The sequence below is a fragment of the Neovison vison genome, chromosome 13 (assembly GCF_020171115.1).
Source record: "Neovison vison isolate M4711 chromosome 13, ASM_NN_V1, whole genome shotgun sequence".
Lineage (NCBI taxonomy): Eukaryota > Metazoa > Chordata > Mammalia > Carnivora > Mustelidae > Neogale > Neogale vison.
In genome coordinates, this window is record NC_058103.1 from 116,090,326 (window position 1) to 116,114,650 (window position 24,325).

General features: G+C 55.4%; 1 protein-coding gene across 2 annotated transcripts; it reads right to left on the reverse strand.

Moving 5' to 3' along the window:
* Positions 1 to 12,408: 12,408 nt before the first annotated feature.
* INSYN1 (inhibitory synaptic factor 1) lies at positions 12,409 to 24,109 on the reverse strand. Of its 2 annotated transcripts, none has more exons than XM_044231181.1 (3): positions 23,547 to 24,109; positions 22,393 to 23,119; positions 12,409 to 13,176 (listed from the first exon to the last, which is right to left on the reverse strand). In XM_044231181.1, exons 2-3 carry the CDS (start codon positions 22,546 to 22,548, stop codon positions 12,454 to 12,456), a joined length of 879 nt encoding a protein of 292 aa, XP_044087116.1. In that variant the 5' UTR covers positions 22,549 to 23,119; positions 23,547 to 24,109; the 3' UTR covers positions 12,409 to 12,453. The 2 variants fall into 2 exon arrangements, with proteins under 2 accessions (XP_044087116.1, XP_044087118.1); XM_044231183.1 differs by lacking the exon at positions 23,547 to 24,109 and having other exon boundaries at positions 12,409 to 13,010; positions 13,102 to 13,176; positions 22,393 to 22,406.
* Positions 24,110 to 24,325: the final 216 nt, after the last annotated feature.

The window sequence follows — 24,325 nt, forward strand, 5'->3', positions numbered from 1 at the left end:
AGCAGAAGCTGAGATTTTGAGGGCATTTCTCCTCCCAACCTCAGCAGCCTCCCTTCCACTCCTGTAGTTTTCTTAATAAACACCTTTAAAATATTTATGAAGGCAACGTCAGTGAAGAAACACAATGTTGTTTTAAAATGACTTTCTTCTAAGAGGTAGCTTTGGCAATTCCCAAGTTCTGGAGGGGAGACCCATCAGGGTAAAGGGCTCTCCTTTAACGAGCTAAGCAGTGGGGATCCCTTCCCTCTCTTGGGGGGCCTGACCTCGTGGCAGGTGTGGAGCAGTGACAGTTTGACAGGGCTCAGGGACCGGAATGTGAAGTATGGAGGAATAGGTTAAGGGAGGGAGCAGATTGGCAGAGGCTCTTGGGAGAACTGACAAGGGAGAAGCCTGAAACGTCAGTTTCTTTGGGACCGTGGACAGCACCCCTGGGCTGTGCTCCTGGGGTGTCTGAAAAGCCCGGAAGCTGACAGCTAGCACTCCTGGATCTGTGCCCCACTTTGTTGATAGGAATGGGGAAGGGTTGTGCTCTAGAAGGAAGTGACGGATGCCATGGGTTGGCAGGATGGGGTCAGGGGCGCCTTGGGTCCCAAACAGTTGGTGGCTGAACTCAACGACTCCCCAGCAGCCCTGGGGGTGGGGCGGGGGGGAGATAGGATATCAGCGCCTTGTTTGGACATGTTTGAGATGGGATTCAGCACCTGGCCTCCAGATATTTCTGTCTGGCCTTCGAAACTCCAAGCGGTCCCCAGCTACCCTCCTTTCTTGCGCAAAGCCCTATGCTGCCTTCTCATGTCAGCTAGGATGTCACCCTGTCCAACCTCCCCCAGTACAGATAGGACACAGATGCCCCTCCCTATGCCCCTGCCCTTCCCCAAACTAAAAGGAAAACCTCTGTCCTTATCTATCTGGAATGGAGGGGAGGCCCTGGCAGAGAAATGTGGAGAGAAGGGTTCTATCATCACCCTATTCACGCCCAGAAAAGTCTCTTTCTAACAAGAACTGTTTTCATCACCATCGCCTAAAGCCTGGAGCTGCTCTAATTACGTGTCAGGCTGGAATCTGACAGGAAGCATTTTAATTATTAATTTGAAGTGTGCTGAGTGTGGGGATGGAGGAGGCCCTGTTCCTTCAGCTCACTCACGCCTGGCTCCGTCTGTTGGGACCTCATTAGGGACACCTCGGGCCTTCCAGGCCTCTCTGCCCGGCCGGAGCCTCTTTCCTGCTGTGGCCCAGGGCCTGCATCTCCCATGTCTCTGCCCTTTCCCACCTCCTGCTTGGCAAAGCTCTTTCTGGTTTTCCTCAATGACGGAGTCCTTCCACAGGGAGGCTATAGTTCCCGCTATACAGGCGGAGGAGACCGAGGAGGGCGGGGCGGGGTAGGGGGAAAGGCGCTGCCCCAGGTCACAGCTCCCAGCAGCCCCAGGCAGTGCAGAGACTTTGGCTTTTCCAACTGGAGCTCTTGAGTTCTTGCCTGCCAGCGGAGGTGGCCTTCCGCCAGGCTGTTCTTCCTCTGGTGGCTTATCTTCCTACTTAACCTTATCTGTGGCCATGCACTGACTTCCCTTTGATTTGTTGTCTGCACCTGCCACCTTCAAGGACCATTTTCTGGCTCCATTTACATCCAGGCATGGGCATAACCTTCTGGAGTCTGGGGCTGGACTGCTGGTCCTGTGCCAGGGAAGGTAGAGTCGGGGCCTGCGGGGGACCTGGGACGTCATCTGGCCTGTTGTCTCCTCTGCCCCCAGGGAAGGAAGCCTGAGCCTCTGCTCACGAGTGATCTTCTAGATCTGACCTCCCCGCCCTCAAGGCCTGCTACTCCTATCACACATCATCGTTTCTGCATTTCTGCATTCAGAGCCCCAAAGTCCCAGGCCAGGCAGCAGGCCTAGAGTTGACGAATGTACTGTTTCACGTGTGTCTACCTACTGACTTGCTTCTGTAGCTGAAAATACCGTCTGTTGCTCCTCTGAGCCCAGGGGGCTTGTGAGGTCGAGACTGTGTTCCCATCCCTGGCTCTTCTCCTTGAGTTGCTGGCTGCCCCCCGGGGAAGCCCGGCCCCACCCTGGCTGATCCCCGTGCTCCCACGCCATGCCTGCCTCTGCTTGCATCTCCAAGGCTGCCATTCAGGAAGCTGCTCTCAGCCAGTGGCCTCTGGTTGGTTTCTTTACACGGCCTTCCTTTCTGTTAGATCCCTGGATGGGATGGAGAGGTCATGATCCACTAGGCGAGATAACATTTATACAAGCTTGAAGTAGGAGGAGCTGTGGGCCCCAGAGAAATAACAGAAGGCTTCCCAGAGAGGGTGACGTGTGAACTGAGTCTTGGAGTTTACGTGGTATTTGAGTCATGGTTGGGTGCAGGAAACAGAAGTGCCTGTATTTTAGGCAGAAAGAGGTTGAATACAGGGTACTGGGTATTTACAAAATCACTGGAAGGGGTGAAGGAGCAGGCTTGAGGCTGGGTCTCCAGGAATGACTGCAAGAACACCGCAGAGCTGGGGGGCCTGAGTGGCTCAGATGGTTAGCCGCCTGCCTTCGTCACAGGTCATGATTCCAGGGTCCTGGGATCAAGCCCCGCATCCCTGCTTGGCGGAGAGTCTGCTTCTACCTCTCTTTCTCCCCACTGTTCCCCTGCTTGTGCTCTCTCACTCTCTCTGTTAAATAAATAAATAAAATCTTAAAAAGAAAAAAAGAATACCGCAGAACTAACCAGCAGGCACATGGTGACAATCGGAAAGGCACTGTGGTGGGCTAAATATCCCATTGGATTCCTGGAACCTGTGAATGTTATTTTGCATGGCAAAGGGACACATTGTAGTTGTTATTAAGTGAAGAATCTTGAGATGGAAAGATATCCTGGATTATCCAGGTGGGCCAGTATAATCACAAGGGCCCTTACATAAGAGGGAGGCAGGAAGCAAAGTCAGAAGAGGAATGGGAGGTCAGAAACAGAAGCTGGCTTGAAGATTGAGGAAGGGGCCAGCGGCCAAGGAATGCAAACAGCCTAGAAATGGGTTCTTATCCATGGCTCCAGAAGGAACGCAGGCCTGCCGACATTGATTTTGACCCAGTGAGATTGATTTTGGATCCTGACCTCCATAGCTGTAAGAGAATAAATTTGTTATATTAAGCCTTTGAACTGCGGTAATCAGTTATAGCAACAGAAGAATACGGGGTGTGGGGGAAGAATCCTTGGAACCGGTGGTTTCAATGCTGCCGTAGCCCGGTCCAGGGATCAAGGACCGTGCTCCTGCCTCCCCACACTCCTGAGTCCGAAGACTTGATGCTCAAATGCTACTGCATTTGCACAACTGGGCTGCTGGCCGAAAACAGCCCAGAGCAGCCATATACAGTCTCCTAATCTGCCTTTCGAGTCTTGCCAAAGTGCCTCTAATTGCTGGAACCTAGCTCACACACAGAGCCTCAGCTGCAAGGGGGCCCGAAAGTGTCATTTTTAGCTTTCCAGCCACAGACGTCCAGCAAGGCCACTAGGAGGGGGTAGGAACGGGATGCCGGGTGTTTCGCAAACATGCCAGCCAGTGGGGAATAATGAATGATGACAATGAGTAATATTCCTCAACACCTGTTTGTGGGTGCACTCTGAAAGCCTCCCCCTGGCCCATGCACGGGTGTCATTGAATTGTCCCCCATAATCTGACGAAGATAAGCTCTTTGCCCAAAGCCCCACAACAAGCATGCACTAAGGGGCAGGCTCTGAACCCAGCTGTGCTCTACTTTAGAGCCCGAATTTTAGCAACTGCACAGGACAGAGGAGAAGCAGGGTCAGTCCACGAGGGGAAATGGCCCCAAAGAACACAGAGGCACGATGGAATTGGGTACTGGAAGGACGGCACACCGCTCGTCTGCCCTCCATGAAGGATGGTAGGTGGGCAAGGAGAGCCGGCAGAGGCCAGCCCATGGAGGGACTCAAATGTCCTGCTGTGTAATCTTAAAGGCCACCAGGAGCCACTGAAGTTTCCTCTTCCTCTTCCTTCTTCCTTTCACAAGAGCTTATAAAGCAGGAAGGTGATAACTTGTTTCGCATTTTGTATGTAAAGAATGGCTTACACTAGAGATTGGGGAACTGACTCAGAATACGCTGAGCCCCGATTCTGGTCACACATGGAGTCTCGATCCCGGTCACACACTGAGCCCCGATCTTGGTCATACATGGAGCCCTAATCCTGGTCCTACAAGAGTTCCAACCCTAGTCACACATGGAGCTCTGACCCTGGTCCCACACAGAGACCCAACCCTGGTCACGCATGGAGTCCCGACCCTGGTCAAACACAGAGTCCTGATTCTGGTCACATAAGGAAGCCCAACCCTCGTCACACACGGAGTTCTGACCCTGGTCACACACTGAACCCCGACCCTGTCACACACTGAACCCTACCTTTAGACTAGACTGAGTCCTATCCCTGACCTCTTCCTGAGCCTTAATTCTGAATGTAGACTGAACCTGTCCAGAAGCTGAGTCCTTATCTCATCCAATTATCCCAGGAATGCCCCCGATCACTGGGGTGCTCTCATGAAAGAACGGTTCACTCAGTACAGCCGTTCTCTACTGCTGTGTCCGTGGCCCAGAGCTCACATCTTTAAAAAGCAGAGAAGTGTCATCTTCCTGGTGAAGGATGACTAGACAAAGCTTGCTTTGCACCTGATGAATTGAGGAGAAACAGGGACAGGAAGAGGCAGGGGAAGAGAGGAAAGTGAGTTTCTAGAACATTAAGCTGCTTTTTCTATAATGAAGGGAGCTCTCATTACAAACTGGGAGGTCCCTGATAATCAGAGGGGGTGGGGGGTGGGGAGAGCAGAGTGAAAACCGGGAGCTCGCTGTGCTCTGTGGGGCCTCTCAGAGAAGGTTCAGCCCCTTGGTCCTCCCCCAGCCACAGCCAGGAGGGCTCTTAATGAAAAGAGGTCTGAGGAGACCAGGTGAGCAGGGCCAGCCCAGCCCAGGTTTCACCAGTACCCTTGGGCAGGGCACAGGCAACTCTGTGGCTGGGGGAGGCAGGAGGCTGGAAGTTGGAGGAGGCTACTTCCAGAACTAGTGGATTGGTGGAATAAACACAAGCCCTATTTGATTTGAAGATTCCTTTATTAAGAAGTAGGAAATCATCCTTCAACTCTGTAATGATGCTCTGAATTAGAAAACAAAAAAATCAAAACAAAACTGGGAGAGTGCCTTGGCACCTCCAGCAGGGGTCGGACACCTCAAAGAGCAGGAATGTCAGGCAAAGCGTCCTTCTTGTCCCTTTGTCCCCCACCCCCCACCCAAGACCAGGCATGATGCCCCCTCCTCTTGGAAAGATTTTAGGTGTCTTGGCCCCCACTCTGGATCTGGAAAGAGGTTTGAACCATGTGGGCAAAGGAGGGCTATTGAGGGCCTGAGCAAGGGTGAGAGACCTATCCATTCAGTGCGTATTCACTGAGAACCTGTGCCAGCTCCCCAGAGCGGGCGAATCATTCCTGCCCTCAAAGGGCTTGCAGTCCGCAGGAGCAGACAATTGCATGCGGAAAACACAGGCCAGTGCAGCAGTGAGGGTGGATCTAAGGTATGTTCTGGAAGGGGCCTGATAAAAGGTGAGCTGAGGGCAGGTGGGAGCCACAGAGGAATCAGACTTGCATACCCAAAGGAGTTAGTGGGAGGGGCGGAGTGTGGGGACTGGGGAGTGCCCGTCCCACTGGGGGGGCGGGGGATACTCGCCCAGTAATGTCAGATATACTTCTTTAAGACAATTTTCTTAGAGCAAAAGTGAAGGGATTCCCCCGCCCCGGAAACCTGAAATCTGTATTTTTATGTAAAATCCTCTTCAAATTCTGTGTGGGGAGCAAAGCAAGTGTTCAGGCCACCAATTTCCAACCTCTGCAGGAGAGGCAGAGAAATACCCAGGGGAATTGGAGAGTGAGTAGTGTGGGTGGGGCCCGAGGGGGGCGTCTTTGGGCTAGAGAAGTTCTTAGAGCGCCCCCTTCAGGGCAGGAGGTCCTCCTGCAGCTTCCCTGACCTGCGCCCAGCCTCCAGCCAGAGCCGGAGGAACTCTTCTCCTGTGGAGAAGCCAGAGGGCAGGCCTGAACTGGGTTTTCCTTTGAGGAGGCAGGAACCCAAGGAAGACCCATCCACTGAATGTGCAAGACTGTATTCCCTGTCTGGTGACCACCCTGAAAGATCCCTCCTCTTGTCTACGCAAGATCTGGGGTGAAGCCAATCCTGAGAGGTGCAGCCCCTCATTCAGGTACCAGGGACACTGCAGTGTGCCACCCATGAAAGGAGTGTTAGGCTGAGCACCCCTGGGCCCTGTCCTAGAGCCATCTCCTCACCAGGCTGATCTCTGGCTTCACGTTCCTGGCTCTTTTCCCAGAAACCCCCTGTCGCCCCCCCCACCCCATGCCTCTGGGATCACAGGCTACACTCAACCCTCTTCACTCCACACAGGCCAAACGCTGGGCTCGTCATTCCTGGGAATCATCCTTTCTTGTTTGTTAGTTTTATGGATTTAACTCTCCACTCTCACCCTGGGTGAGATTTACCTCCTTCCAACATTGTCCCTGGAGGGAATGGTCAGTGGTGGGGCCAAAGGGGAGAGATGGTGCCAGTGTTCTCTCCTGCCCCCTGTACTCCTGGCTTGCCAGTGAACTTCTCTTCCCCATCTCTCCAAAGCGGACTTAGCATCCCGACCTTCTTTGGAATCCTTCCCATAATCAGTATATGGCTTGGCTGCCTCCCTACAAGTCTCCTAGGAAGGCCCTACCACTGACCCCACAGAAGTCAGGGTCCCCCAGCCTTTTTCCACTGTTCCTCTGCAGGCTGTGACCTATAGTGACCCCCGCCCTGTGTTGCCTTCTTGAGGGTGGAGGATGAGTGGGGTAGAGCAAACGGCAGGTGAGTTGGTCCTGGAGACTGGGATTTGTAACGTGGCAGGTGGCAGGGAGTACACCCTGCAGGGTCTGCAGCCCTGTGTGGTTGCCTGCAGCAAGAACCTCCTGCCCTCTGCATGTTCCAGCAGGGATAGGAGAGAGAGGGAGCAGCCTGCACAGGGAACTGAGAGCCTCAGGCAGGTGTGTGAGCTTGAATGTTCCTGGCAGGGAGTCAGATCTGATCAGCCATGGTGCTGGGTGTGGACAGCGTTGGCCTGAGGTCACCCACCTCGGTCTCCTCGGCTGGCACAGCCGGGGCCAGGTGAAGTGGGAGAGGTGGATGTTGACAGTAGTGTGCTCCTCTGCGCAGCTGGCTTTCGGGCCTGGCACGTGGGCAGAGTCAGGTCTCATCAGAGTCTTTGGCTAATCTGCCTGGAAGGGGGCAATGTGGCCCCCACATCCCAACCCCCACCCTGATGGGAAAGGAAGGTTCTGTGAGAATGCATTGCTGGAGCACTGCTTAACCTGTTAAGATATAATGACTTTGGAGGGCTTTAGCAATGTGCTGTTTTACTTAGCAATGTGCTAATCACGTGCTGTTCTTATCCATTCATTACAGTTGGTCCCCGTCATGAGCGCTTCTCCTGGCTAATGCTTGACTGAGCTCTCTTAATCTATTCTCCCAGTCCCGGACTAGACAGGAAAGCTAGATTCCTTCCCCCGCAGTCAGGGGCATGCAGCGGCTCTGAGGAGGGTGGTGAGACTCTTAAGTCCCTTGCTGCTGGTGCGCCCATCTTTCCCAAATGGTGCCAACCCTCTGCTGTAGCGAGGTCTCTCTACTCTCCGCCGGACGGCCGCGTCCCAGCCATCTGTGTAAGGTTCTGCCGGCCCCAAACACCCTTGGCACCCTCTTCCAGGTGCCCAAATTCTACTCCGTGGCAAATGCATTCCATTCCAAGTCCGTCCTCCTCCCAGAAGTCTTTCCCACACCCTGTAACTCCTCACAAATGCCAGTTCAGCCTGGATCAGAAAAGGATGGGCATCGATGTGGCTGAAGCCCTTGGCTTCCAGGCTCTGCTGGAGACGCGAGAAGGGGAAAGCTTGCTTTGGACCGGGAACGTGTGGGAGTCTCGATCCAGATCCTGTTTCTGTACTTAGGAGCTGGTTATTTGGGGCAGGATACTCTACCTGTCTGTGTCTCAGTTTTCTCATCTGTAAAATGGTAATGGTCTCAGTTACCTGGATGGGTGTTTAGAGTAGGTGAGATCATTGACACATGGTGTCTAACACAATACCAAAGAGGAGGTACTCCATACACATATAGAGTAAATAATACTAGTAATGTCAAGTTCCCGGCCCCCTCAATTTCTGACTGTGTGACTTTGAACAAATTCCTTGTGTCTTCATTTGCACTGTCATCTATGAAGTGAAGATTGTATTTCATCCAAGGATTCAATAAATAATTATGGAGCAACTTACGACGTGCTGGGCATTACTAAACCTGTCATTTACTGGTAGTTCATCCTAGGTAGTCAATAACTGTCAGTTTTCTTATATAAGTCACAGCTGGACAGTGGGAGATAGAGGGGTTGGCGCAGAGGAAGGGGACTCAGGAGGGGAAGGCGGAAGGCTAGGTCTGCCTCACTTTCCCAGCTTCCTTCCTACCCTTTCCCTCTTCTGTCAGTACAGCCTCACTTTGCCTCTGGTGGTGGGGGCGAGGGGGTGGTGGATGGTGCTGGGATCTCTAAATGGTTTTCTGTCCTTTCTGCCTCTTGGTCCCATCAGACCACATGTATAGACAGGATCACCTGTCCGTTGCCTATAAAATGGAGAGAGTGGTACCTCTTTATTCTCAGACACTGGGGGCACTGCCACAATGTCCACCTCATTCAGAGTGGTCTCCTCACCAAGCTTTTCTGCAGCTTCATGCTCCTGGCTCCTCTCCCAGGGACCAGAGTCTGGACACAATGTCACCCCTGACTCCTTCATCCTGAGGCCTCACGCCCTTCCCTTTTGCCTTTTCCCAGCCCCCAGCCACACCAGACCAGATCCCTACGGGGGCTTGTGTGTATGTGTGTGCATAAGCAGCGTGAGACCGGACACATATGAGATCTACAATAAAATTGGATTGAACGAACCCATGATGAATGCCCCCTCTGCAAATGGGGCTCATTCATGATCCATTTGGTGCCAAGCTCTGTGTCAAGGGCCACAGCACTGATGTCACTAATCGCCAAGCTCTCTAAAGACTGAACGTCATTCACACTCTCAACACCTCCCTGTCTTCACCAGGCCATCTGTTTCTCAGACCTCCAGCCCCCTCCCTCACCCCCAGAGCTCCCCGACCATGGATTTTGGCTGCCGCAGATGTTAGAATGACAAGTCACTGACTTTGGGGTCAAAGCCTGGTGCCGTCACTCACCCTGTGCCCTCAGGCAAGTTATTTACCTTCTCAGAGTTTCATGGCTCTCATCTGGAAAATAGGCACGCATCAAATTGCTTATCTCATGTTTGCTGTGGGGAATAAATGAGATAAGGCTTATGCTTAGAACACTGGCCAGGCACATAGTACATGCTCAGTGAATGTGAGCTATTTATGACGGTTAGGACTCCTCCTGCTCACAAGCTCGCCTCCCTCCCCCTCTGCCACAAGCGTGAGCACACAGTCGGTGGTCGGTAAAATAAGATTTCCCAGAAATAGGGAGATCTCATAGACATATTGGGTGAGGAGAGCCAGAAACTGCCAGAGGTTCGTAGAGGGAGAGGGACTTGACCATGGAGGAGCAGGCAGGTCTGGAGGAGGATCTCAGGGACAGCTGTTTCTGTCTGAAGGACAGGGAGCTTGTGGCTCATGTCTTCCACAGCTCCACAGCTCTGACGGCCACAATTCTTTCCCTGGGTGGCCACATTTTGCGTTTCAAGTCACAAGCAAGCCACAAGGAGCCCATGCCACTCTAAGGGAAGCCCATGCAGATATAGCATAATTATAAGAGGAGTCAATGACTTCTTTGGCCTTCCAGAACCTCTACCCATTTTCCTCTTCCAGGGCCCCCTTGCACTTTTGGCCCATTTGAGGCAAGTAGCCAGGCGGTGGGACAGGGAACAGCTGACAGATGTCAGCCATGCCCACATGGACTCCCAGAGCTAGAGTGGATGACTGTGTATGTAGCAGTGGGGTGGGGGGCAGGCTTCTGGGAGAGGCCAGTGCCTTGTCCAGGGCTCTCTCGGAGATTTCTGGCTCTGGGCCTCCATTTCTTCCTCAGTGAAATGGGGACCATTCTGTAGTTTCTTTACCCTGACTGTTGTTAAGACCAGAAACAATCTGGCCATCAGAGAGGAAAAACAAGTTGGAAGGTAGAAGTGGAGGTCTTCCCTCAGAGCTAGGTGAGTCCAGACCTGGGAAGGGACTGCCTGGCCTGCCCCGTCCCCATGGTCAGATAGGGCAGGCCCCAGCTGGCTCCTTCCTCAGGGGAGCCCCTAGCATCCATCCTCTGAGCCACGTCCTATCACTGAACCGCCCAAGAGTGGCCTTGGACTGACAGAGGGGCTCAGACCCCGAACTCTCAGGCTGGCCCCGGCAGTTAGCACGACCACCCACCCCAGCCCACCCATGGATTTCCGCCCCAGAGGCTGCACCGTGGCTAGCTCTTCAGGCTCTGACTCCTGACCTCAGTCCAGGCCTGAAGGGAGATCCCCACGCTGCAGTCCACACATCCTTGGCCCAGCCCGTGTCATGCCAATAGCACCCTCAGCCTCTGTTCCAGACTGGTCTGCACCATCTTTCTGTCTCCCCTCTGCTGGGCTCAGGCAGGGGCAGTCTCAGCAGAGACCCCTCCCAATGGGTCCTGGTGGGCTGTAACTCTACCTTAATTGAAATGGGCAGCAGGGAGGCCCCCCGAGGAATGACATCCTTGCTGTGCCTGGACCACAACTTCCCTGCTCTGAGGGAGGGTCAGTGGATGGAGCTGCGGCCGTCCCAGCCTCAAGCTGCCTTGGGGGGGAGGGGGCGGGCAAGGCAAAGCAGTGGCCCAGGGACAGCTCCCAGTTGCGGGTGTGTGTGGCTTCTTTCCCCACACCCCTTGCTGCTCCCCTCCTTGGAAAACACTGGAAACCAGGCTGGGAGTCACATTGATCACAGTGCATGTCCAATCCCATTTCTTATCTTGTCAAAGGCCCACGGCAGCCAGTGAGGTAGGTGTAGACTAGCAGCCCCATTTTCTAGACCAGGTAGATAGGCTCAGAGTGGCAAATGGACTTGCTCAAGGTCACAAAGCTGCAAGAGAGCAAAGCCAGGGTCAGCCTGGAAACCACACACTCAAGGGAGGCAGGGTGGCACAGGCTCTGTGACTTCGGGCCAGTTACTTAACATCTCTGAACCTCAGTCTTTCCATCTGAAAACTGGGGACAGTAAGAGTTCCTCTCTTATCAGGTTATTGGGAAGATCAAATGAGATAACGTTCTAAAACACACTCAGTATAGCAGCGGCAGAGACCTGCCCAATAACGGTGAGCAGGGATTGTGATTATTGGCTCAAGGATAGGCAAGTGCTGTCCCTGTGGAGGCCGCGCCCCAGATGAAGCCTTTTTACCTGTGGGTTCCCATGTTGTCTCTGCTGGTGGCCCTCGAGACCTGTTAAAGTGGGTTCAGGTCCTTGTGTGAAGAAGCAGGGGCCTCGTAAGGCCTTTGGATTCCTCTCCGGGTCTGCCTCCTTGGAGAAGTTTAGGTGCCTGCCATGAGCCCTCATTCACAGCACCCCCAGTGGCTGCTGCCTGCTTTCTCACATGAGCTTCAGGTCTACACTGGGCCTACTCAGGCCACACTAGGCACTGGCTGGGGCTCTGCCCTGAGTCTTCTGTCCCTAGAGGACAAAGATGAGGATGGGGCCTAGAAGGATTGGGGGTGGTCGAGTCTCCCCAAACAAGCCTCCGCCTAACCTAGCCTGGTCTTCCAGGGTCTGGGGAAGCCCGCTTCCCAGCATGGAGGCCTGCCCATGGGAGCAGCTTGCTCCTGCTCTGTGTCCTCAGTAACGCTGAGATGGAAGGGGGTGGGGTAGGGTTATGGATCTCCAGGTAAGTTTGCCTTTGGAAAGGAGAGGCAAAAGTCTGCCCTGGAGCAGAAAACATGGGGGGAGGTGGATGTAAATGATCTTGGGCCTGGCTGGGGTGACCGAGGGACCCACTAGGCCCTCAGTCCTGCCTGTCAGACCAATGGTTAATCCTGACCTTGGACTCTGCTCCTTGTGGGCTTGCCACCTACAGATAAATCCCCTCCAGGACAGGGCCAGCTCCAGGGCCAGAGCCAGTATGCTCAGGAACCTGAGAGAGGAATCCCACCTAATTTACATACTTTTGAACACCCCTTCCAGGAGCCCTGTGATGAGAAGGAAGGGAAGGCGCTTCTGGCCACACCTTCTGGGACCTAGATGGTGAGGGGGCACCTCTGTGTCTAAGATGAGCTCCGAGAAAGCTCTGGGGCCTTTGGGGCTTAGCATTTTAAAATTTTATTATGACTGCATTTGTTTAAATATATATATATGTATATATATATATATTTATAGCTCTATGTACCCACCACCCCCCAGGCCCCTCCCCAGCCCCTAGTTTTTCCCCTTGGCTTTCTGTTTGGCAGCCGTGTAGGGCAGCAACGTCTGAGTGCTCTTGTCTGACACTGTTTGGGTGCTGCTGTTCCTTGTGACCCTTCGGGTCTGCTCGGGGGCCAAGGTGGGGCCTGGGCGGCGGCCAGTCAATGGAGAGCGCCTTGGCTTATAGGGAGCGGGGGAGGGCTTGAGGGGGCCCACATGGGCCTCTGGACGGGGCGGTTCTGGGGACAGGCCCACCTCCTCCTCCGCCACTGCCTCCTCGCCGTCCCCTTCCTCATCATCACAGCACAGAGCGTGGTAGAGCACTTTGTCGCTGAACCGTACCCTCTCGCGCGTGCCCGGGGTCCGCTGGGGCAGCTGGCCCTTTCCAGGGCCAGCACCGAAGGCCTCCTCGCTGGAGGAGTCTGGGGTCTCCACCCGAGGCCCATTGGGGATGGGCGTGCCGCCATTCATGAGCCGGTAGTCAGGGCCAGCCCCGGGCCGGGTCAGCTCAGGGCCGTCCACGGAGTCCGAGGGCGTGGATGCATCCAGGAAGGAGCAGAACTCCCAGCTGTCTGAAAGGATGTCCGCCGTCATGAAGTCCAGGTGCCCCAGGTCGAAGGGGCCGCCCACGCCCGCCTTGTCGCTGCTGGAGGTGCTGCTCACAGTGGCCGTGGTCCAGTCGTCTGGCTCCAGTTCAAATTCGAAGTCTGAGGTTAGCTTATCGATCTGGCTCACCACCTGGCCGGGGAAAGAGAGAGGGGTGAGGGGGCCTAGCATCACATGGGTGCAAGCATGTCCCCGTCCCACCTGGCTCGATGCCTGGCTGATGACCCCAGAGGATGGTCACTGTTGAGGGCCCATGTTGGACAAGGGTGAGCAGGTTTGGGCCATTTCCTACTCCTCAGCCCCTCCTTCCAGCCCTGCACCCTCACACCCCTCTCCCCCAAAACCAGCTGCTGCTCTAGGCACAGCCCTGGTGCTCAGAGCTCCATTTTTCTTAGATGGAGAGGCAGCTGTTTACACAGGGCTGACCCTCCAGCAAGGCCACTCAGTGAAGAGATGAGCAGACCACACGCCTTTGGAAAAGAAATGATATGGGCTGACCATGAGGAAGACTCTGCCCCCGTTTTCCAAACCCTCCTGGACCAGCTTGTGCTGCTGATCAGTGACTGTCCTCGTGGGTCTCCTCCACCGCACCCCCACAAACCCCAGAGCCTCCTCCCTCCGTCCCCACCCTGTGCCCTGATGAGTGGAGATCAACCCTGGCTGTTGGGGAAGGAATAACACAAGCATCATCTGGTAAGCAGTAAGGAAACCCCCCTCTCAGGCCCAGAGCCGCTGGTTACAAGCACTTAGGGGGCAGCTTGGCTGCCAAGCTCAGGGCACCCAACTCACCCCATGTGCAGGGACACCCTGCCTCTATCCAGGTGGCCTGCCTCGGGACATCCCCTCGCCTAGGCCCTGCAGCACAGAAACTGGGATGAAGACAGTGAGGGGAAAAGGGAGACATCAGAGATGTCAGAAGAGGACCGAGTAAGAGAAGGAGAAATGATTATGACCAAAACTGAAAACAGCCAAACAATAATAGCCAAGTAGAGAGACCAAGAGACCCAAATGACCCAAGGACAGGACATACACAGTGAGTCACTGAGCCCAGGATCCAGTCCCAAGCACCTCCCTGGGGCCTTTTCCCAGGGTCAGAGCAGTCTGTTACTGAACGAACTAAGGAAGTCCCTAGTCTAACGGATGTTTATGAGGATGACTGCTACCCAGGGGTGTGCTAGGTGGTCGGTGAGGGATGGGGTAGGGAGTCCCCCAATGTGCATGATGAAAACAAAGCCAAAAATCATGGACTGAGGTGTTTGGGGGCAGCAGGACGTTTACTTGGTCAGAAGTTGGGGCGGGGGAGCGGTTTCTGATGGTGACCTGGTCCGTCATTTTCCCTCTGAGGCTCAGTTTCTCAATCTGCAAATGGGGAGGTTGGGTGACGGTTTATTTCTAAGGTCCCTTCCATCTCTGACATTTTAGAACTCTGTGTTTATAGGGATGACTTGAGAAGCTGTTTTGGGGTGTCCATGCCTAGGGATATCCACTCCTCATGGCCCGAGGCCCCAGGGGTGGCAGGGACACTTGGCTGAAACCTGCAAACTGGGGAGTTAGGACATCTGGATTTCAGATTTAACTTGGACATTGTTCTGTGTGTCTTTGGGTAAGTCACATAACCTCTCTGGACCTCAACCATTCAAGTGTGATGACCCCAGCCCTGCCATCCTCACCAGGGCTTCATGTTTAGCAATGAGGAGGGCTGTGAAAAGTCTCCCTGGGCCACTGATTAGAACAGTGTCATCATCTCCCATCTCTGAGCACCTACTAAGTGTCAGACTTCCACCCATGAGATCATCCTCTCCTGAGCTTCTAGAAGATATACCACAGGCACAAGTAACTGCGGGGGGTGGGGGGAGGTTGCAGTTCCCAGCCCCTCCTGCTGCTCCCCTGCAAAGTTGCACACCACTGTGAGGTGCTGCTGTGATTTCTGGGCTTGGGCAATGGGGACAGGGCCCCACTCTCCAATCTGGCCACCCTGTCTTATGTCCCCCACCACCAAGTGACTCCCTCTCCCTCAGAGAAGCTCACATCCCTTAGATGCCCTTGCTCAGCCCGAGCCCCACTTGAGGGCTGGGAGCCCCGGCCCAGAGCAGGGGGCTCGCACACTGGAGTGTGCTTCAGCCTACCCCCTAGAGTTTCTGATTCAGTAGGTCCTGGGGTGGGGGAGGGGGACTTGGGAAGGCACATACCCAACCTTCCAGGGGCTAATCCAGGGGCATACTTTGAGAACCACTGGCCTGGGGCCTGGGATGGCAAAGACACAGAACCTCAGAGTGCTGCCAGCCTGAGGAGAGGCCCTGTGTCTCTGGGACAGCCACACCCTCAAATGAGACCCTGACCAAGTTGAGCCTGAGTCCGCTGTTGCACAGGGTGGGGACACAGCTAATAGGAATCTCGTTGAGTGACAGGCTATGACCACACAGGGTTGGCTGAGGCCAGGCTGGGCCCAGAAGCGGAGCTCCTAATGCCCTGTGAGGAAGACCACACAGGTCAGGGATCTCTAAAGGGGCAGTATCTCTAAAGCTGTCAGGCCTGGACACTCTCCTTCCCACCCAAGAAGTTCCTGCTGGCCACCTGCTCAGGCAACCATCCCATTCAGCCCCTTCCCCTTCTCCATCAGAACACCCTTCTCTGGTTTCATCCCCAGGGTATGGAGGGATGGGACAGAGGGGGACTAGCAGTCATGACAAGGAGGCCACATCTCAGCTTAGGAACTTGAAGCACGTGATTTTCCCTCTCCAGTCTCCGTGTCCTCCCTGGAAAGTGGGATGAAACTCCTCTCTTCACCAGGGTGACAGGGCCTCACTAGTTATGGGTGTGGCTTAAAACACAGAATTGGCACCACCAAGCACTTAAGAAGCCGGGCTATGGAGTCAGACTTAGGGTCCAACACTGGCCTCACCCTGACAGGCTGTGTGACCTTAGCCAAGTTACCCAGCGTCCCCGTGCTAAGTGTCTTCATGAAGGGGAATTTGAGTTGTATCTATTTGATAGGGCTGTTGGGAGGATTTAATGACATGACGCACGGGAAGCAGGTAGAACAACACAGACTAGATCAGTACCCACCGTGCGCCCGTGGGTGCTCCTACGGGACCAAGCGCCCGCACCAGGCCCAAGAGCGGATGGGAGTTTCCAGTGCCTGTGGCAGAATAATGGGACGTGTTGGGCATTTCAAATCCTAGCACATGGGGGGTACCTATGTTCCCTCAAGTAGGTCTGTCTCCAGACAGAGCAGAAGGAAGCAGAAGAGGGTCTTATGGCCAAGAGGTAATGAAGCTCAAAGGCAAATCTGGCCCTGAGCCTGAGGGACAGGCACAGCTACTTGCTGAATGACATAAGTGAGGATCAGAAAGAGGAGTCATGTGCCCAGTGTACACAGACGGTAGGCAGGGCCCCTCTACCTCACTTCATGGGGTCCGTGGGGATGGCAGAGAGCGGGCAATCCCCACCTTACCTGCCTGTCTGCTTCGGATGCCTCGAATCTGTGATTTCTCTCTGAGATTTAATAATCATTTTGCCTGCACATAATTTGGGATTGTCTTGGAGTGCAGGGAAATAATTATATATACAGAAGGACCGAGAGGGGGAGAAGAGAGAATGGAGAGAGAAATGACAACATAAAAATCAGAGAATCATGGAGCCTCAAAGCCACAGGGACTGGAAACACTGCTGACTTCAGCCCCTCACTGTGCTTGCTGATGGGGACACTAAGGTAAGCCCCAGGCACTGGAGGAGCGGAACGGAGCCCACAGGTCGGGAGTCCTGGCACCTTAAGAACAAGACTTGCCTGATCTGGAGGGGAAGGGTGGGGCTGAGAGCCATGACAAACCTGCTCCACCCCGAGGGCGTCCCCAACTGCTGTCCTGCTCACCGCCTCAGCTAGCTCATCTGAACAACTGTCCCCGTCTGGTGGCAGCTTCCTGCCCCACTCCTGCTACATTTAAGGCACTTAGTAATCAGCCAACGGGACCATGTCACCCCTCCACTTCCAGCGCTTCCCTCCTACCCAGACTCCTGAGCCTCTCGAACGCAAACCCCCACCAACTCTGGCCTGGAGGATCTTTGTCCTCCAGCAGGTGCTACCAGTCTGCCAGGCTGGCCTCCTCACCAGCTCTACACACTCCCCCGAGCCCGCTTCTGCCTCTGGGCCTCACCTGGAATGCTCCCTCCTTTGCTACTCATCCATCTCACTTCCAGAAGGAAGTCTTCTCTGACGCTCCGTTGAGGACAGGTTCCCTATGACAGGCTCTCAAGGCACCCTGTGCCTTTCCTAAAAATATTTTCTGATATTTATCACTGCTATACTTTTATGCGCATGTATGTTATATGATGGATGTCCCCCCACCCCCGAGACAGTAAGCCCCCCGAGGGGTGGGACTGTGAATGTTTTGCCCACCATGGTAACCCCAGTTGGCACAGAGATTGGCACACTGTTGGCAAATACAGCCATTGATGAGCAGATGAGGTGAGACAGAGGCCTTAAAAAAATTGCTGGGGGAAAAACAAAAACAAAACCAAAAACAAACAAACAAACAAATTGCTGGGGGCTGCTCTTCGGAGAAGGAGTTCCACAGTTCTCTCTCGCCTGCCCAGCCTTCCCTCCAGCCCTGGCTGAGCCTCCATGCCAAGGAAAGCACATCTGTGTTCCCTAAGGCCCCAGAGTCAGGGCTGAGGACTCAGGACTCCCAGCACAGGTATCTCCCTCACCTCTGGCCCCTTCACCTCCCTCTGCAAACTGCTACCTCCTCCCCTCCCTCCCAGCTCCCCAGGCAGCTGGTTACATAACTGGAGATCTGCATTATTTATGACCACTGATTATTTTTTAATTCTGTGATTATGTTATTTATTGTCTTGCAGGGGGAGGGGCTGTGGAGCTGGGGAGGGGGGAAATAGTTGACTGTGATTTCTGACTCTCATCCTGCAATTTGGCCTAATTGGCCAGAGAGCTTCATGAATCTGTCCAAAGGAAGAGAATGCAAAGGGAAAAGGGAGGAAAGGAAGGTGAGGAATAAATAAATAAATAAATAAGAAGAAAAACTCCGCACAATTCTTGCTGAGCTGCGGGTGATAGAGCTGACCCACTTTGGCACAGCTCCGTGGTCCCAGCCTCTCCTGCCCTGCTGCTTCGTGGCCGGGCCACAACCATCTCGTGCCTGCACAGCCCCTGGCTCTCCATGCCGCCCCAGCGGCAGCCCCTTGCCCAGGGGACTGCACAACTGCTAGCAGGCCTGTTCCCTGTGAAAATCAGGTGTGTGTGTGGGATCCTCCATGGCCACCCCAGGTGGGCAGGCATGCCAAGTTATGTCCCCCCACAGTGAACCTGAGGTTCATTTATGAGCCCCTATGCTGAGTGACATCTTGGGCAGGAGGAAGGGGAGGAACTCAGCTTCTGGAGGGCAAGGATGAGGGTATTTGACCCTGACCTTCGGGGCCCCGCAGCTGGTGGGGAACCAGGAGAGCAGTGGGGAGGCAGATTCCCACCCAGAACCACAAGTAGGAGGTTGCTGGAGAGCTTGTGGTGTTCTCACAGAGGGTATATCTGAATACCATGGTCTACAAGGTTCTGTCATTGGACTCCCTGCTCTCTCTTTGACCTTTCTTTTTTCCTGCTTTTCTCCTCCTGGTTCACCCCACTCCAGCTGTTCTTGCTTCCTTTTTGCTGATCTCGAACATGCCAAGTACACTTCCACACTTCCTCCTCGGGACCTCTGTATGAGCCGCACCTACTGCCCGGAAGGCTCCTCTGGATATCTATTTGTCCTGTGCCCTTCGGGTCTCTCTTCCAAAGGCATCTCATTGAAGACCCCGTTCCCCCATCACTGTCACTCCGTACCCCTTTCCATGCTGGAAGAGGGTGGCACTGTCTATCGCAGGAGAAGGCCAGGGGCCTTGCTCGGATCACTCCGATCATGGCTAAGAAGCTCACAGGACTCCAAAAGAACAAGGCCACACATGGAGTAAGGAGCCGGCGAGTGCCAGAATGTCTCATCAATAATATCGAAAAGATGTGGAGCTAGTTTTGTGTCCATCTCTGTGCTAAGTACTTTATACACGGTAGTACATTTAATTCTTACAACAGCCTGGGGCTGGTCGCGGAGGTATAACATTCAGTATCCTCATTTGCCAGAAAACAGAAGCCCAGAAAGGTGAAGTAACTTGACCAAGTCCACACAGCTAGGAAGGGAGCGGATCTTGGATTTGAACCAGAGACCTCTGGCTCCAAGAGCCCGTGCTCTTAGCCTCTGGACTGCGCTGCATCTCTGAGTTAAGATGCATGGAATTTTGTGTAGCTTTGAGAGCCTGCTGAGATTGGCCTGGCATCCTGGAGTATTGGGGAACCTAGGAGAATGAGGGCTAATTAATGATCGACTGTCACATCCCTCTGCGGCAGTTTCGGCTTTCAAAGCACTTTCACATTCCTCACCTCTCTTAGTCCATTAAGGAACTTTACCCACCCATGGGACAGACCTCACTTCCTATCACATGGGGGAGCCCGGTGAGAGCTGGAGCAAGGGTCTGGGAGGGCGGGGGAGCTTTGGGAGAGGGAACTCCAAAACCTTTAGGGCCGTGTTAGCCCCACTTACCACATACCAAGCCCCAGAGAAATCCTTGTAAGAGCATCCTGAGATGGGGAAGATTGGCATCTCCATTTCAGAGATGAGGAGACAGAGGCTCAGAGTCTGGGGGAGGAAGTGCTTTAGTGTCTGTCGTCTTTCTGTGAATTTCAGGCTGTATACTCCATGGGACAAGGAGAGTTTGCCCTGATCAGTGGTATCTGGGGCTAAGGGAAGTGGAGCAGCAGGATGAAGAGAATGGATTTGCTCCTTCAATCAAGCATCCTGTGGTCTCCCCCAGCAGTCTTACATGCGAATCTTGCCTTTATATCTAAGTGTTTTGCTGTCCTCAGCTCAGTGAGCTTTGAGCTGGTCATGTCTGGGGAAGGAGGTATAATGAACAAACAAGCACCTGCCTCTACCCTCTGGACCTTGGGTCTATCCATGCCCCACATGGGCATGGGTAGACCCAAAGGGACTGAGAAGAGCCAGGTAGATCCTGCCTTAGAAGCCCCCTTGGAGGATCAAGAACCAAGATCACAGGGCTATAACCCCATACACCAAACCAAGTCATGGCATCCCCATTGAGTAGCTCCATTCCTGACAAATCCCATCCCACGGGAAGTCAGCTAGGGTGTCTCCTCTTCTGCCTGGGCCTCCCGGAGCCTCACCTGCCTTCCTCAACACTCCCTTTGGCCCATCACCCCGTGTCCAGACCCTGCCTGGGGGATGGGGGAGTTCTGAGGCCTGCCCCCCTCCCAGCTGGGTGCCATTGGCAGCGGGCAGGCAGTGGCATACGGGGTAGATGCTGGTTGCCGTAGCAACCTGCCAAAGTCTTGGGTGGAGGCACATGGCCTCCAGGGTATATAGGGGGAGGGAATGCATCTCTCTCTGTCCTGGCTCAGGCCTTTGGGCTGCACAGCCTGTGGACCTGAGGCTCTGCTGTTCGAGACGTGGGGGTGGGTGAGTGTATGTGCTGAGAAGAGAGAGAGGGAACATCTAAAAATCTGCAAATAAATCCTAGTACTTCTGGTGTCCCTGCCTCGTCCCCAGAAGGGCGCCCCCCCTCAGGGCATCATGGCATGAGCATAAGATAGCATCTCTAGAAGACGCAGTATTCTAGAAGACCCCGTCAAGATGCAAAAAGGTCGTTGGCTGGCCCACCTGCTCTAGCCTCAGAAGAGGCAACAGGAACCTGAGTTCCAGTTAGTTCTGTCCCTGGTAGGCTGTGTGAGCTTGGATAAGGCCCTAGCCCTCTCTGGGCCTGTTTCTTCAAACAGAAAATGGGCAGGGCTGGTATGGATGACCTATGGATGACCCGGAGGACCATGTTTGGGGGGACAGGGGAGGCGGATCGGGGAAGATGCTCAATTGAGAGTAGGTTCTGTGCTGTCTGATTTCCAGACTTAGAGTCAGTCCTGGCTCTTTTCTGGTTGGGCTCTTTCCTGGCATAGGTCCCATACCCTTGCCCAAGACCGAGACTCTGGATGGTTCCCATGGCCCTGTTGAACCCAAGGAGGGTCTAGAAAAAGATGGGCTAGGGAGGGACAAAGAGGGGTTTAGTTCTTTGGACCAGTGATGTTGGGAGAGGAGGGGTCGCTTGGGGGCATCTGGCTTTCACCACAAGGCTGATTCTGGGCTGAGGGGCTGCCCTGCCCTGCCCTGCCCCACATCAGGTCATGTCCCAGCCTCTCCACAACCCCTCTGCTCTGGATACAGCTCCCTTCAAACATCTCCTGCTCCTTGGATCTCAGGTCAGGCTGCAGTTGGGACCTACCTTCACCCTTCTTCTCAATCCTCCTAGAGCCCCCATCCTCCCGCACAGCTGGGAAAGCAGGAACCCATAACTCCCGTTAAATCACTCTTTCTGCTATCTCTGCAGGGGCCCTGGTTATAGGGAGGTGAAATTTGCCTAAAGCCCACCTGGCTGGCATAATGGCACCCAGTGGGCAAATTCAGGCCAGTGGCTCAGAACGCTGGTCATGCATTTTGGGCTTGAACACAGCCCAGGGGGCAGGGCTGAGGACATGTGTACCTCATTACCCCAGCGATGTGGGAAGCAGTAATTAAACCGGGCTCCACTTAGAGAGACAGAGAGGAACACACATCTCAGGATCTCTCAGTGAATTTTCAGCCTTGGCAGAAACATTCAGAACTCTGGACAGGGATGCACACATTTAGGTGAGATTCCTGCCCCCAGCCCCCAGCCCCCAGCCAAAGTACACAGGAACCCTGGTACCCACTAGCAGCCCCTTGGATGCATTCCCATCTCAGGGCAGGGAGCATATAGCTGCTTCAATTTTTCCATGATCGAGGGTTCTGAGTAGCCTAAGTGTGACTTCTCGCGAATGCTCTGAGCTAGGCCTTCGCAGTAGGGCTATCAACACACTTCCAGAACCGTTTCTGAGCAGGTCGGAGTCTGGGAGGCAGATGGTGGGGTCAGAAGCCTGCTTGGGCCCCAGGAGAGTGTCTCCCACTAAGAGGCTACGGTGGGATTTAGTCTATATTTATCACCTCGGCAGCCCCGAGTGCTAACCACAGAACCCTAGGCCCATGACATGTTGCCCAAACTGGCTCTGCCACCTCAGGGCCCCGCTAGTCCTGGAGTATGCTGAGGTCCCTAGCAAAGCAGATTTGGGGGAAAGGAGAACAAGGAAAAGGAAGTACCCAGCAAAGTGACACGTGTGCATGCAGCTTTGAGTACACACACACACACAAATGGAAACACATATGTGTGTTTTTTGGGCCAGGCCCAGGAAAACTGGTCTGGAGGGCTGTCTGGCCCCTCACTCACCTCCCTTAGCTCCTTGGCCACCTCCTTGAGTTCCTGCAGGATGCCCTCAAGCTGCCCGATGACCATCTTCATGCGCTGTCGGATCCGCTCCCGCTGGCCACCACTGCTGGGGTCGTCACTGGGCTGCCCGAGGTCCGGGGCGCCCCGAATGTTCATCCTTTACCACGTCGCTGCAGGCCTGCCCATATTCCCCCCAGCCGGGCACACGCTGCGTCTGCCACCACGGAGCCCCCCTCGGCCAGGCAGAGCTCCACATCTTAACGGCCCCCCAGCCCACCCTGGCCCTGGGTGGCCCTCACCCAGCCCCTGCCCCCTGCCACCCCGCCTCCTCCGCCTCTGGGTGGGGAATGGGACACCCAGAGGAAGACAGAGTCTGACGGAGGGGGTCAAGGTGAGGACACAGGAGGACAGGGGGAGGGGCCTTGGGTCTCAGGAGTGGCCGCCAGGACTTGGAGTGCCTGTGCCTGGGCTGAGCTGATCTCTGGCTGAGCCTGGACACCGAGGCAGGGGGATGACTCTGCAGGGACTAAGGGTAAGAGATGCCCTTGGGATGGGGGAAGGCAGCAGGAATCCCTCACAACTCCTAGGAGGTTGCAAAGGCAGAGGTCTCCGGGTGCAACTGACACCTGCAGAGGGACGGTGGCTGGGGTCTTCCAGATGTGGTTGTGGTGGGGGCTCCAGATGTGGGCAGCTCTGAAAAGGGAGCTGGATGGAGAAGGGCAGCCCCCTGCAGAGAGAGCAAGCCTGGCGTCAGCCCTCCCAGGCTGCACCACCAGCCGGCAAGCAATGCCGCTGCCTCCCTCCTCTCGACAGCCTGCACCCTTCGTCGCTGGGGATTTTTTTTTTTTCCTTTGTGGGGAGGGGTGATGGAGGCAGATTATCTACAGCACAGCCCTTCCTCTAGAAGGAAATGAAGGAGTCCCTGCTCTAAAGGCAGAAGTCCTCAGCCTGCTACGGGGCATCCTGCCCCAGCTCCCCCAGTCCCCCGTGCCTCCACCCCCCAGCCAGGCCTGGTCCCGCTGGTTCATGAGAGGGCCTCTCCAGTCCACCGTCCTCCCTCCCAGTGCCCCCAGGGTGCCCTCACTCCCAGCGGACCCTCCTCCCTTCCCCAGCCCCGCCTTCCCTCTGAACCCCCGCTCTGCTCCCGGACTCACCAATGGTAGGGGCACCAGCCTTCCTTCTCAGCAGCGTCGGGGGCCAAGCCCCAAGAGGACGTTGGGGGGCCCCCAAGGCTCCCTAGGGCGGGCTTCTTTCTCTGGACCCTTCGGCCCCCGGCCACAGGGAGGTCCTCAGAGCCGCCTTGGGAGACATCTGGACGGTGGGAGGGGGCGGGGCCTCCGCGCTCCAAGGAAAGGGGCCGGAAAAATCTCCCCCAACCCCCGCCGGGCTCCGGGTCGGGAACCAGAGAGGGTCCGGCGGGCTCGGGGCTCCGAGGCCACAGGTGACCCGGGCGCCGGGCGACCGAGGCGACGCCGGGCCGGTCCCAGCGTGTGAGCCAAAGTCGGAGGGATCGGAGGGCGCCGGGATCTCCTCAGCCCACGCCCGGGATCCCTCAGGCTCGGCACAGTCCGGGATTTGCTCTGTCCAGTCCAGATCGGCCGGCTCCGGGCTCCGCCGGGGTCTGCCTGCCCTGCCCGGAGTGAGCGGGTACCGCTGGGCGCCCGGGGCGCGCTCAACCCGGACCCAGAAGGTCCGCACTCCGGCACCCGCGGCGTCCGGAGCGGCCGCGAGAGTCCGCTCAGCCCGGCCCCGCTGTCCGCCGGGGGCGAGAAGGCTCCCACCGCTCAGTCTGCGGTCGGAAAGGTCCGGAAGCCGTCGGACCCGGGGGGAGGGGCGGCGGCGGCCGCGGGGACCAGGTCCCCGCGGGGCCGGGCCGAGAGCGCGCGAGGCAGGGGGCCAGGCGGGGCTGGGTTCGGCGGCCCGGGCGCGGGCG